Raw genomic sequence first — 14,037 nt, forward strand, 5'->3', positions numbered from 1 at the left:
TTAAAACAGGAAGTGCGATGTAGAGCCCTGCGAATTGCTTTTGCCGCCTTATTCGTAGTCGTGGTCGAAAGTCTTCTCACTAATTAGGCAAAGAAAAACGTGCTGATCATATTAACCGAGCAGCGTCAGACATGCAGGCGGAGGATAAGGAGGACGAGGCGGCTCCGGAGGAGTATGTTGCTCTGTGTCATTTCTCCGGAAGCGGCGGCGACCAGGTCAGCGACCCTGACACGACTAACGGTCAACTAAGCACCAAGAACAATGAAAGTAGCGTCTGAGTTTCGCTTCTGTCCCGCAGCTTAGCTTCAGCAGAGGAGACCGGCTACTTGTTCATGCCAAACCCTCTTCTGAGTGGTGGTGGGCGGAGGTGAGGGGGGTCAAAGGTTATGTCCCTGCCAACCACCTGCAGATGGGAGCTGCCGGGGAGGAGGATGACAGCTCCCTGGAGGATCCGTGGCAGGATGAGGAGTACTTCAGCAGTTATGGGACACTGGTGAGTTGTTTACGTGCTTCAGCTACTGAGTTACACATATGAACGTGTTGAACTTTACCGTTAGTTACTGATATCGAAACATTACCAAAGCACATAGCAAATGAAGATATTATATTAGATAAATGAATAGCACTGACACAGAAGGACCCAGCGGATTTGCGTTATTGTAGAAAAGGTAGAGGGTGGTCTTGATCCGACATCGACAGGTTATCAAACATAGTCCCTGAATACAACACCAAAGACCCAGGCTGGGCTTTACGTGCCCCTGCACTTCTCCAACATCAAGTGCCCCCACACATTCGTGCTTCGTAAATCGGTGGGGTCATTCACTCTCACCTGGGGGTCCCTTGTAGGCTCACACCTCTGATGGCCTCATCATAAATCAGCCCACATCGGATGCCATGCATAGCAAAGGTAGAGTCAGTCGGGGAGCCAAACAGGCTTACTGACATGAGCCTGTTTGGTTTCCCATGGTTCAGGATCAGGGTGAGGTGACTACCCTCTACCTTCACTACACACACACACACACACACACACACACACACATATACACTGATATACAACCTGATGTACTGCTCTGCATTGATCTTATCACTCATTCATTTTACTATTCAGAGGCTTCATTTGGAGATGCTGTCAGACAGGAGTCGGACTGAGGCGTACCGGCAGGTGATTCTCAGCAACAGTGCTTCTCTGAGGAGCAAGGTGGTGATGGACCTTGGCTGTGGGACCGGTATCATAAGCCTGTTCTGCGCCCAGCTGGCACAGCCCTCAGCGGTAAAGCCAACAGAAGGCCTTAACATCCTCTCTCACTCTCTCACACACACACACACACACACACACACACACACACACTCAGGGTGCAGCATGTAGATGTGAGGAAGGGCTTAGCTGCAAACTGGTTTTAAAATGTCAGCCCCAGGGTATCATGGAGAGCATCAGGTCAGAGAGGGTCCTCACAGTCTGTGTAGCTTCAGTTTTCTTTTACTCAATGTTGAATGTGAGTGTACCTCTGCTGCCATCGGCTGTACAAAGAGTTATTGATGGCAGGGGTGAAACATCTGGGCTGAGCAGTGTAAACATTCACCTGCACTGTTGCAGGTGTATGCTGTGGAAGCGAGCTCCATAGCCGAGTACACTCGACAGATTGTGACGCAGAACGGATATGAGGAGGTGGTCACTGTGCTACAGGGGCGAGCTGAGGAGGTGGAGCTACCTCAGCAGGTGGATGTCTTGGTGTCTGAGTGGATGGGCAACTGCCTGCTGGTAATAAAATCTCTGGACTGCATCATGCTCTTCCACGTTCTGTCCCATGTAGGTTTGAATAAAAGGTTTCTGTCTGCTTCCTCTCTGGTCTAGTTTGAGTTCATGGTGGAGTCTGTCCTGCGAGCCAGGGACCGCTGGCTAAAAGAAGGTGGCGTGATGTGGCCTTCCTCTGCCACCCTCACCTTGGTGCCTTGTCAGGCTGACAGCGACTACGAAGAGAAAATGGCCTTTTGGGAGCAGCCCTATGGCCTGGACTTCACCCCTCTTCAGTAAGAGACATTAGTCAGGCTACTCCTGAGTCCTCACTCGCTCGTCTTCCTCACATTTCTGAACTGAAACATTCTCTACAACTTACAGACACAACATTAGAGTCCAGTTTTTATGAGTAAATGTTGACAGGTTTACTGCAGCTGCAGTGTAGTAAAAGTATTCTTTACTTTACTTTATCTTATGTCTTTTAGTCATGGAAAGTAAATGTTAAACCCATATGATTTTTAACAAATGCTCTCCATCATTTTTAGTTAAGTAGTCTACTTTTTAAAAAACAATTTGGTAACATTTTACAGTCATGATATACTAATAAATGCAAAGTTATCGGAGCGTGCTGAGTAAGCATTACTTAAACATAATAAACCATTTATTAATGTTGTTTTTTGTCATTTTAAAGTGAGGAATGTGTATCTGTTTAGTAATAATTCACCCAACCTACCTCAGTTTCTCCATCCATCTTTGCTGCAGTCTTTGTGAAACATGAACAGTTATCAGTCTATTCCTTTACAAAAAGCCAGCCTCAACTTGAAAACATTTCACAGCCCATTAGAGGGCGCTCATGGCCCACCCGTGGTTGAAAAACACTGGAAAATGAATGGCATAAACACATTAAAACGCATAAATGCGCATCATATTTCCTGTTATTTTTATCTTATGTGTGTTTCCACGGCATAGGCCCCTCTCCTGCTTCACTAATACATCATACTATCATGATCCGTATATCATCCCCACAGGCCTTTGGCTCAGCGGGAGTTCTTCACTAAGCCCAAGTTCAGCCACCTTATCCAGCGTGCTGACTGCCTCGCTACTCCCTGCCACGTGATTAGCTTGGACATGCACACTCTGCAAGTCAAAGACCTGGAGGTATTGTGTAAGTTGAACTCAAACCCATGGTTAGTTGACTAACAGGTTTCCCCAGCTGATCAGTACAATGCTGTGTAATTTCTCAGGAAATCAAGGGCCAGTTTCAGTTTTGTATGGAAAAGTCTGGTGTTCTTCATGGGTTCACTGCCTGGTTCTCTGTTTGCTTTGAGAGCCTGGAGGCAGGAGGTGCCGCGGTGGAGCTGAGCACCGGACCCAACTCTGAGTAAAAAAAACAAACCCGATCTCCCTCACCATCCCCACACTCTTTCCACCACCGCACAGTTATAACATAACTCCTTAGGTTGCAAAACCAATCAATATTAAGTTTTCTGCTCTCTCTTCAGGTCGACACACTGGAAGCAGACTCTGTTCATGCTTGACAGGCCAGTCGGTGTGTCTGCTGGAGACTTAGTCAGAGGAACCATTCTTCTGTGCAGGAACCCTGTCTGGAGACGCCACATGACTGTTACCCTGCACTGGAGCATCGACAGCAGCTCAGATGAAGCAGATAACTGCAAGGCAAGCATCCTGTTTTGAGCCTTCATCTGAAGCGCTGGGAGTGGCCTGAAAGTGCGGCAGTCACGGCCAGCTCAGAGTGTTAGAGGGAGACTTTAAGTGGGTTGTAGATTTCTCTGCTGCCCCTCCTATCCCTGCTCATTCCTCTTACCATCAGCTGTATAGACACAAATGACGTCTTGTTTCAGTCGTAGTTGAAGGTGTACCTTGATGTGTTCTTCACTGTGGCTTGAAATTTTTTTTATGGTTTTAATAATGCTTGGGTTCTCAGTTATTAAGTGTCATCTTAACCACAGTCAGTATCTGCACTTGTTCTTTGCTGAGAAAACCAGTTCTATTTCAGGCCAGATCTGTTTAACACAGACACAAATGATATTTTCTACGACATTGAGTTTTGCTGAGTTGGCCTTGGCAGAGGTACACACTCCGGTGAAAACATATGTAATGAGAATGACCGTTAAGGGTGTGCGGTATATTTGTAATTGTAATTTATAAGGCTTGTTTTATGAATATTGCCATAGAAACCTGAGCCAACAAGTCCTCCAAATCCATGTCCCTGTCAGTGTATGGCAACATACTTAACTCATTAGCTTTCACCTTCTTCTTTCTTTGTCCATAGGCTGGAACAAAGTGTTTCCCCATGTGGAGGTGACAGCTGATCAACCTTCTCCATCCATGGTGGAAGTCCACAGAAAACTCATCCAGTACATCACCTGCTGAGTAAAGGGTCAGCGAGAGATTAGCTGTCTTCAACAGTTACAGGAGCCTCGTGTGGCAGGTCAGCAGCCCGAGGACTACAATGCCCAGGTGACGCCGCAGAGATGTTACAACGCAGTGAACTGTGACGCTCAGCGGCGAGATGCTTCACGATGAAGGGGGACTCTCAAGGTGCAACAGAAGAAACGAATGACTCTTTACAAGCTGACGTCACTCACCGCGTTTTGTTGCACAACAGCCATTTAATTTACATAGTTTGTGATTTGTATGAGTGCTCTGCATGCCAGTAGGCTTGCTTTGATACAATAAAACAACAGATAAACCATTCAAGATCAAGAGACTTCACTGCTTCTGTTCTCAGTGACCAGAGTGAACAGGCCAATGTTAGATTTACAGCCTCAAATTCATTCAAAATATAATTGTGATTACAAAGATAATTAATTATTCTTAATAAAGTACCTGTACAGTCAGCAAACTGGTGTTATATCTAATGAATGATCCACACCGTTGTTCACTAAAACAATCAACTTTTTCATTGTCTGGGTACCACACAGCCACCTGTCTTTGAAAGTTTTTCATATGTAATATGACACTTAAAGAAGAAATAATGTCAAGGTCATTTTTGTAACATGGACGCAAGCTTCTTGATCATGGCTCAGTCTTAATCTTGGGTTTGGTTTTCGAGCGCACGGGGACCTCCGAGGAGAAAGGTTGAGCAGGTGAGGACTCGGGAGACGGTGGCCTGGAGAGTGGGATGAACAGCGGCGGTTTAACCACTTTCTCTTCGGTCTCACCATTTTTTTCCCTTTTCTGCCTCAAGTGTTTATCACAGTGATTTACAAACGTATCCAGCTTGACAAAGGTCTTGTTACACACTCTGCAGTGGTACGGCCGCAGTCCCTTTTTGAGGCGTATGTGCAACCTGATGTATGAGGAGCGTACAAAGGTGCGGCAGCAGACGCCACACTTCAGATCCTCTGAGCTACTTTGAGCACTGAGGTCATTTTTCTGAATACTTTGAGTATTGTAGGGTTGGGGGAGCTCTGGTGCTGACACTGCTTGGTGCTTGTCCTGACCAGACAACTCTGCAGTCTTGTGACAGAGCAGAAGTGACAAGGAGCGGAAAGCCTCACCACACTGCTCACACTTGTACAGCCGCTCGCCTGTGTGCAGGCGAACATGCGACAGGAGCCCGGCCTTCTGTGTGAACGACTTGTCACAGTGGCTACACTTGAATGGCTTCTCACCTGTGTGAAGCCGGCGGTGAGTCTTGAGATGTGATGAGCGGCCGAAGGTCTTACCACAGTCCGGGCATTTAAATGGCCTGTCCCCGCTATGGATGACCTTATGCGCCATCAAGTGGGAGGACTGGTGGAAGTACTTCCCACATGTGCTACATCTGAACTTCCGCTCCTTGTTGTGTGAAGCCAGGTGAAGGGTCAGGTGGGCTGATGAGATGAAGGTCTTACTGCACAGGGAGCAGCTGTGAGGCTCAAGGCGGAGGCGCCGGTACGGCCGTCGGCCATTCAGGAGGCTGCCCCCAGCCTGGCAGGATGGACACTTGGAGGGACTGTCTGTCGTGGGCTCGCTCTGCTGTTTGGTGTCTGTTGGGTCAAGCTGAAGTGGGCTGAAACTGCACCCACAGTCAGAGCAGAGCCCCGGCTGCTGTCCTGGATGACCGCTTTCTTCCTGCATGGTGCTGTCAGCCACCATAGTGGATGAGGCTTTCATGTCAGTGTCACCCCTGGAAGGGATACACACATCTGTTATGACACACACATGTTTCAGTCAGGAATGTTACTGTTATACTCGTATGCTTATTACATCTCCATTACTGCACATCTCCACGGTCTATGCGTGAATGTTCACTCTCACGGAGGGTTGATGAAATGGTGACAAGCTAGCATAGCAACCTACCGACAAAACACCTAGCTTACTGCTAGCTTATACGAGTATAGCGGCTAAAGCTGATTTTTACGCACCGTCATCATCGTTTTATAGGGAAATATGTTAAAAGTGCCATCTTGCAAGCATCCGTTCAGCATCACATCCCAACGGGGAGATGTTTGGGGTCTGTGCCGTGTTTTCCTGCTGGTCGGGAAGCTGTTCGGGGGTTTCATGGGAAAGAGACTGCAGCAGCATCTAGCGAGTGGCGGAGTAACTCTTATTAGATGAGACACAGCAAACCTATGTTATCATTTCCGACAGATTCCATTAAACATCTTACATGTGGTGCTTACGGTTGTACGTGTTACCCTCGACAGCAGGGGGAATCAAGCTCTTCTTCTTCCTCTCCTCCTTTTCTTTTTCTAAGCTGCAAAGTTTCGTTTCTTCTGGAAGGGCGGACGAAACGATTCTGACAAGTTGTGACAGCTAAAGTTTCGTTTAACGACGGACGGAAGAAAACGAAAGCAACGGGCGGGTGTGAGACGGTGACGGGTGGGAGACAGCAGGCTTTTAAACTGCGGTGCGTCTGGGACCGCCTCACACCCGAGCCCGATACCGACGGACGCGACTCAGGTACCGTGGATGCCGTCCTCACCCGCGCTATAAATAAGTAGGAAGCAGTTGTAATGGTGTCAGCGCTCTACAACAAAGTAAATACTTGAAATGATCAGTTTTAATCCACGTAAATAACAATATACGGATCTATCTTTTAATTTAATGTATTTTCGTCTTTTCCCTACTATTTTTTTTGTTCGATTTGTTAGAGTTTGATGTCACAGTTACCTGGATTTTTCATGTATTTTTTCTATTTCCGTGTTGTTTTCCTCATACGCTAAACTGATTTAAATTTAGTAGCTAGAAATATCGATGTGATGTGTTCTAACAGTGACATTTTGGAAATGGTGAAACAGTTGAAAAAACATTTTTACAGCTGCCGTTCATGTTTGATGCGAAAGAGCATTTTGGCCCGGTTCCATTTAACTGGGGGGGGGGGGGGGGGTATCTTCCTGTCCAGTTAGAATGTCATAATTCCTTTTGTCATCAAAATAGCTGCTATGAAAATTTCTAATTATTCATATTTGCTTCTATGTGAACCAGGTTATTTAAATTTTAGTATCAGAGAAGCTTGTGAGTTTACAGCGTAAATTATTTGTATTCATTTTTTTTTTTTTTTTTGGACAAGTCCACATGTCCTCTACAAAACTGAAGCGGTATCCGGGATGAGTGTGGGATAAAGTAGTGCTCTGTTAAAACTTGTTGCAAAGTCGTGTATTCAGCGTAGATCTGTTCAATGAAAGTTGATGTGCTCCAGCTGTCTTGGCAGGAGCCGCTGAAGTTGAGTAAAATCAAGACTTTTCACTTTTTCACTTGTAAACTTCCTAAGTAGATTGATTAAATTACAGAGCCATTGGGAAATCTTGACCAAAGAAGGAACAGGTGGAAGTTGAAAGTTCAGTTAACTAATTTGCTGAAATACTTCTTATCTTTGAAAATGTCACTGATAGAAACAAGGATCGAAAGTAACCAGGACATAAAACTTTGAGGTGTGTGTGTGTGTGTGTGTGTGAGAGAGAGAGAGAGAGAGAGAGAGAGAGCAAGCGAGCGAGAGAGAGAGTGTGTGTGTGTGTGTGTGAGAGAGAGAGAGAGAGAGAGAGTGAGCAAGCGAGAGAGAGAGTGTGTGTGTGTGTGTGTGAGAGAGAGAGCGAGAGAGAGAGTGTGTGTGAGAGAGAGAGAGAGTGAGCGAGCGAGAGAGAGTGCGTGTGAGAGAGAGAGTGAGCGAGCGAGAGAGAGAGAGTGTGTGTGTGTGTGTGTGAGAGAGAGAGCGAGAGAGAGAGTGTGTGTGAGAGAGAGAGAGAGAGTGAGCGAGCGAGAGAGAGAGTGTGTGTGTGAGAGAGAGAGAGTGAGCGAGCGAGAGAGAGAGAGAGAGAGAGTGTGTGTGTGTGAGAGAGAGAGAGAGAGAGAGAGAGAGAGAGAGAGAGATAGAGATGGGTCCACACCCAGTAAGTACAGCGAGCAAATGTAATGCAGGTTCATCAAAGTCGGGACATCACGCTCTCTCTCCTTTTGCTATCAATGTACTGAATGTGATTTCGCAATAGAAAACCCATTACCGGAAACAAGAACATGTACTGTTCATGTACATGTAATACGTATGTTTACAGCCTTGAAACCACATTTTCAGTCCATCTGATTTATTAAAACTCTGACTCTCTTACAGCATCCATCCCAGGAAGGATGAGTCTGAAAAAGAAAAAAAGTCGGTAAGTTAAACCATCCTGTGTTTTTTTTTGTTTTGTTTGTTTTTCCTTTAAGGCTTATTTGTGGGTATTGAAACAGCAGACAGTTTTGACACAAATTGTGCACCGAAGCCATGATCTGAGTCACTGATCCTGGATTCCTCCATGCATGTACGGTCATCTTCCTGCGGCTCATCCTGTCAGCAGTCAGCCTCCATCAGGCAGGCGCCACCCTGTGTTCAATATCAAAACTGCATGGGAAAACATTGTGTTTTTAGCAGAGGTGGGAAGTTTATTCCTGCTCTCTGAGTAGCCATTTTGTATGAAAACTTTTTACTTTTACCTCCCTTGTTTCTACACCAATAGAGCGCTCTAATATAAAATGACCTGGTGCATTTAATCAGAATGTTAGTTCATCTACAGGCACTGAATGTAAACCGATGAACTAGCTGGAGTGACATCGGTGTTCATTTTTTTCAGTATGTTGTTTATTTTGTTTAGATTGGTAATGAGTCAATAGTCTGTAATTATTCCCTTTTATTTGGGTTGAACCAGTCGGTGTCCTTATACTCTGCCCCCCCCCTTCTATTTAAACTCCTTTTGAAGTGGCTTCGAACACAACAAATCAAGAACATCATCCATAAAAAAGACAGACAATATTTAAAATTGAGTCCAGTATTTTCTAAAAAAAAACTTTTTTTTGTTAATGTGCCAGGGTTAATGTTATTTTGATTATTCAGGGAAATGTTTGTAGAAAATATAGTATATGTGGTTATTGTTTCAACCAACCAAAGTTGATGGAAAAAAAAAATATGTATATATATATGTATGTATATATGAATTTTTTTTCATCAACATTGTTCAACAGGTTAAACATGGTGGTTTTATGAGATCAGCCAATTTGATTTCCTCGTGTCTCAGCAGTTTCCACAGAAATTTTGGTTTCTTCCTTTTGAGAGAATCAGTTCTGTTTATTCTTTTTTCAATTAGTCAAGATTGAATTAATGCTGTAAGATTCACTCTTTGTTTTCTAACCCTGAATAAATTGGGATTGTGACATTTGAGTAAAATATTGTAGTTGTATATACTGTATGTTTGTCCTCAGCTTAATTCACCTAACCCGGATTTTTCTGCACCAACTTGAATTTTGGTTCTGCTGTTTTATTTGTTTTCAGAACGTCCTTCGGGGCTACAGCACCGCCCTTCATCGACTACTTGAAAGATATCCTACGTCGATATCCAGATGGCGGACAGATTTTGAAGGTGGGTCATTTCTTTTGTTCGGTGTTGGTTCTCTCGCCTCGCATCAGAAGTGATGAGTGAATCCTGAACATGAGCCATTTAAAACACGTTTTTGCTCACAATTTTGCTCCTTCACCATTTTATTTTTAAGTGCTCTGTTGTGGTATACATATACTCAAGAAATGCTACAAAATAAGTGCAGATGAAGATATATGATGAGCTAAAAAAGGGAAGGCGAGCTTCCCAGTGTGGTACTTTCTTTGAATCTAACCAATAATGTAAGATTGTATGTATTTTTCCTGATCTTAACAAAACATTAGTGATCATTAGATAGTAGATATTAGATCGACTGAAACAGAACATTTTAGATTGGACTGATTTTTTTGTTTTGTTTTGTTTTTATAGCTCAGACCCACACTGTAGAGGAGCTGATGTCACTGTTTTTATACGTCAACAGGAGCTGATTCAAAATGCAGATGACGCTCAAGCCACAAAGGTGATGTTCATCCACGATGAGAGAGGCTACAGGACAGAGAGCCTTTGGACAGAAGAGTTGAGAAAATACCAAGGTATGTGTGATGTTCTTGAAAAAGTCTGTGTTCCACATAAAGAAGACAGCGTTCACGGTGACCTCAGCGAGATGGTGCAGGGCTCTTGTCCCTCAGCGTGGAGTTTTGAACTTTTAATCCACGTGGGGTTTCCTTTCAAAAATAACCCAACACAATTAACGCATCAGCAGATTTGACTGCAGGATAATTCAGGTTTTCACTTCAAGTAAACACAGCCCATCCATTTTGTTTAGATAACAATAATTCATCCTATCTTGGCTCTTAGTAAAGTTCTGCCAATCAAGTCAATTCAACTCAGGTCAATTTTTTTTATCAGTGCCAAATCACAACAAAAGTTCTCTCATGACACTTCACAAGTAGAGCAGGTCCAGCACCACACTCCTTCAATGAATCTACACCCAACAAGCAAGCACATCCTGCAACAGCGGCGACGAAAACCTTCCTTTGAACAGGCAGGAACTTGGAGCAGACCCAGGATCAGTGGGGACGGCCTTCTGCTTTGACCGGTTGGGGGGAAAGAGAGCAGGACAGTGGGGCAGAGACAAAGACAGATAATGGAGGAAGACAGATATGCAGAAGGAAAGAGTGGGACAGAGATAAAGACAGAGAGGTAGGGGAAGAGAATGGAACAAAGTGTCTGACTCATATTTACTGAACTTACCAGGTAATAAATCCCTCTTCATTCTCTGTACATCTACTTTGTACTGTCATACAGCTCCAGGCCGCGTCTACTTTCCTCTCCATTCCTGAAACAAAGTTAATGCCAGGAGAATCTCGAGCATGAGAGGCTTTTGCAGCACTATATAAAGTGAATTCTTGACAAAAATTGGATTTTTTTCACGTTTATGTAATTGAATTGTGTCAATTGTCTTTGCTGTGAACACATTGCAGTGTTGTATTTCTGGGTAATACAGCCTAGCATGCCTTCCTTTTTCAGGCTTCCAACCCAAACCATTTTGATATTTCCCAAAATATGCATTTGAATATTCCATCCATCCATCCATCCATTTTCTTCTACTTATCCTGTTAAGGGTCATGGGGGGGCTGGAGCCTATCCCAGCGGCTATGGGCGAGAGGCAGGGTTCACCCTGGACAGGTCACCAGTCCATCACAGGACAAACACATATAGACAGACAACCATTCACACTCACAGTCACACCTACAGTCAATTTAGAGAATCAATCAGCCTCGTCCCCTCTTGATGTCTTTGGACTGTGGGAGGAAGCTGGAGGACCAGAGAGAACCCACACAGGAACAGGGAGAACATGCAGACTCATACAGAAAGACCCCGTGCTGGAGCCGGGACTCGAACCCAGAACCTTCTTGCTGTGAGGAGACAGTGCTGACCACTGCACCACCGTGCCACCCATTTGAATAATAAATTAATAAATAAATGCAACCGTAGGCCTGCAATCTTTAACTGGGTAGACCCTATCAATAACAGGGCCCAACACATGATCAAGATGGCATTGAATTCTCATATTATTAGACATTTTAAGGCAACATTTCCGAATATTAAAAACACTTGAATGAAAAACCTTTTGTTTTCTCTCAAAGGTCCTGCTCTATATGCCTACAACAATGCAGAATTTACTGATGACGACTGGGGAGGAATTCAGGCTGCAGGGCGCAGTGTGAAGCGCAATGACCCAAACAAAGTCGGGAGGTTCGGGATCGGCTTCAACTCTATTTACCACATAACAGGTGAGCCCGTGCAAATTTACCACACACATGCAGAACAGCCTCTGGTTAACACTTAGTGGTTAGCAACCACTGCTAAGTTTATTCATGGAACACTATTTTCGCTCTTATTAACAGATGTGCCGAGTATCTTCAGTTCAGGGCACCTTGGTCTGTTGGACCCCCAAGAAAAAATATTTGGGGAAAGAAACGGAGGTTTTCTGTGGTCTCTGGATGATGAAGAACACCAAGAAGCCCTTACAAACATGCACGATCAGTTCCAACCCTTTCGAGACATTGTTTCACTTGTAAGTGAACGAGAGTGGTCAAAAATCATCATGGAGGATCAGCGCTTCGAAGGGACGATTTTCAGATTCCCTTTGCGTAATGAGGCATCAGACATCTCAGATAATCTTTACAACGCCAACAGGGTGGTTCAGCTTTTTGATAGCTTCATTGTTGATGCAGAGATGAGCCTCCTGTTCATGAAAAACGTGACTACAGTGACCTTGATACACATCGATGCACATGGCTCGGTTAACACCAGACTTGAAGTGAGATCCTCAGTCTCCACAGATGTCATTTTAAAGTCAGAAGACGAGTCGATGGTTGAGAGCGCCACCAGATTCAAACAGATAACCCTCAACTCAGACAAACGCAGAGAAACAAAGTGGCTTGTGACAACATGCACCATGAAAGAGGGAAATGTGGAAACACTTGATTCACTTGCCAAAAAGTTGAGCTTTTTCCCTCAAGTTGATCTGGCATTCCCTTGTGGTGAGAAGCCAGACTGCAGCGAGAGCAGGCTGAGCTGTTTCCTGCCCCTCCCAAACAATGAAGCCAACAAGACAGGACTTCCTGTTTGTGTCAACGCCTGCTTCGGCCTGACAGACAACAGGAGACACATCAAGTGGCAAGAGGAAGACCAGAAACATGACGAACATGCCATGTGGAATGAGTTGCTGATGAGGGAGGTGCTGCCACAGGCTTACCTAACGATGATTCAAGATGCTGTCAGACTTGCTCAAAGGGCCATTCTGCCTGTCTGCTCCATCTATGACCTGTGGCCGGATGTTGCTCAGATACAACACAAAGAGAAATGGTTTGACATTGCTCGAGATGTGCTACTTCACCTTTTTAAAGACAACATGGCCATCCTGTCACTTGTCGAGGATGAGAGAAAGTTCATCCCTCTAAAAGAAGCTGTTCTTCCCTGTAATGGACCCACAAGCCTGGAAATACTGGCTGCCATTGAAAGAACTTTGGTGGCCTGTGGAGAAAATCTTGTCACTTTACCAAGCAATGTAGCAAGAGCTATAAACAAGGCCTATCCAGACCTCAGTGCCTTAAAACAAGTCACTCCAGCTTTCCTCAGGGATGTTCTCCGACGCGTTGGCGTGAAAAACATCTCGAAAAACGACAAACTCTGTCTGCTGGAGTACTTACTGAGTGATGGCCAATACACAGAACTGCAGGGTCTCCAGCTGCTACCACTCAGTGACGGCTCCTTCAGATCTTTCACAGACAGAGAAGAGGACACGGCTTTGATTGACAGCAAAGAATTTCCAAGGTAGGGGTGCCGTGCGCAACAAAAGTTGTATCTATTTCTTTATTTTAAATTCTCCTAGTGCTCGTGAGAAGGAAATTAAAATTTAAAAGCAAAAACTAGTTTTACATTAAACTTATTATTCTATTTATCAAATAAGCCTCGCCTTTTTGTATTGAATTTAACAGCCTTCCTGGATTTTCAATGAATATTTACTGAAAATAGTTTTTCTCCAGCAGACCTCATGACATGACAGTAGTCCGTCACTCAATATCAGATATTATTCATAAGCTGGACCTCTTGTATGTATATACTGTATACATGATAGAAATAGAGACAACCAGCATAATTTCCCTTTAACTGTATTTTTGTTTTCATGGAGTAATTTTTCATAAATATGGGAAAATGCAAGATTTCTTTTTCTTAGTCAGGCATCACACTTTCTTGATTTCATCTCGAAAAAAAAAAGTTTGTTATGTGATGTACAAATGTCCTTTTTTATGAACAGGGTTCTGCTGCCTGGTTGCCAACACCTCTTCATCCCTGATGACCTTAATCCGGCCTGCAGTACCCACCTGAAAAACCTGTCCAGAAAAAGTAGGAATGCTTTCCATTCACAACAGCTGTTTGAGTGTGATTTTTATCTGTCTTCTGTTTGTCTCAATACATTGTACAATTTTTTTCGAATTT

The 14,037-nt window shown here is 44.3% G+C and overlaps 3 protein-coding genes across 5 annotated transcripts in view; 2 read left to right on the forward strand and 1 right to left on the reverse strand.

Annotated features, from left to right (window-relative positions):
• Positions 1 to 4,592, forward strand: prmt2 (protein arginine methyltransferase 2). The gene is made up of 9 exons (XM_086219976.1): positions 1 to 215; positions 299 to 493; positions 1,109 to 1,270; positions 1,595 to 1,759; positions 1,853 to 2,028; positions 2,764 to 2,893; positions 2,980 to 3,116; positions 3,238 to 3,412; positions 4,029 to 4,592. Exons 1-9 carry the CDS (start codon positions 132 to 134, stop codon positions 4,059 to 4,061), a joined length of 1,257 nt encoding a protein of 418 aa, XP_086076102.1. The 5' UTR covers positions 1 to 131; the 3' UTR covers positions 4,062 to 4,592.
• On the reverse strand, positions 4,350 to 6,733 carry LOC147251945 (uncharacterized). 3 transcript variants are annotated; one of them, XM_086219979.1, is made up of 3 exons: positions 6,367 to 6,733; positions 6,109 to 6,268; positions 4,350 to 5,889 (listed from the first exon to the last, which is right to left on the reverse strand). In XM_086219979.1, the coding sequence occupies exon 3, from the start codon at positions 5,855 to 5,857 to the stop codon at positions 4,775 to 4,777; it is 1,083 nt and encodes a 360-aa protein (XP_086076105.1). In that variant the 5' UTR covers positions 5,858 to 5,889; positions 6,109 to 6,268; positions 6,367 to 6,733; the 3' UTR covers positions 4,350 to 4,774. The 3 variants fall into 3 exon arrangements, with proteins under 3 accessions (XP_086076105.1, XP_086076103.1, XP_086076104.1); XM_086219977.1 differs by having other exon boundaries at positions 4,350 to 5,870; positions 6,367 to 6,730; XM_086219978.1 differs by having other exon boundaries at positions 4,350 to 5,870; positions 6,354 to 6,730.
• The window catches only part of sacs2 (sacsin molecular chaperone 2), a 20,033-nt gene continuing 12,397 nt past the window's right edge, over positions 6,402 to 14,037 (forward strand). Inside the window, exons 1-7 of the mRNA XM_086219967.1 lie at positions 6,402 to 6,646; positions 8,292 to 8,334; positions 9,486 to 9,573; positions 10,010 to 10,121; positions 11,679 to 11,825; positions 11,940 to 13,371; positions 13,856 to 13,944. Of these exons, the coding sequence (XP_086076093.1) occupies positions 8,309 to 8,334; positions 9,486 to 9,573; positions 10,010 to 10,121; positions 11,679 to 11,825; positions 11,940 to 13,371; positions 13,856 to 13,944 (1,894 nt within the window). The 5' untranslated portion in view covers positions 6,402 to 6,646; positions 8,292 to 8,308. The remainder of the gene's footprint in view (positions 6,647 to 8,291; positions 8,335 to 9,485; positions 9,574 to 10,009; positions 10,122 to 11,678; positions 11,826 to 11,939; positions 13,372 to 13,855; positions 13,945 to 14,037) is intronic.

This window comes from Aulostomus chinensis, chromosome 12, assembly GCF_037954235.1.
Source record: "Aulostomus chinensis isolate RoL2024-O1b breed Wild chromosome 12, RoL_Achi_v1.0, whole genome shotgun sequence".
In the NCBI taxonomy this organism is placed as follows: domain Eukaryota; kingdom Metazoa; phylum Chordata; class Actinopteri; order Syngnathiformes; family Aulostomidae; genus Aulostomus; species Aulostomus chinensis.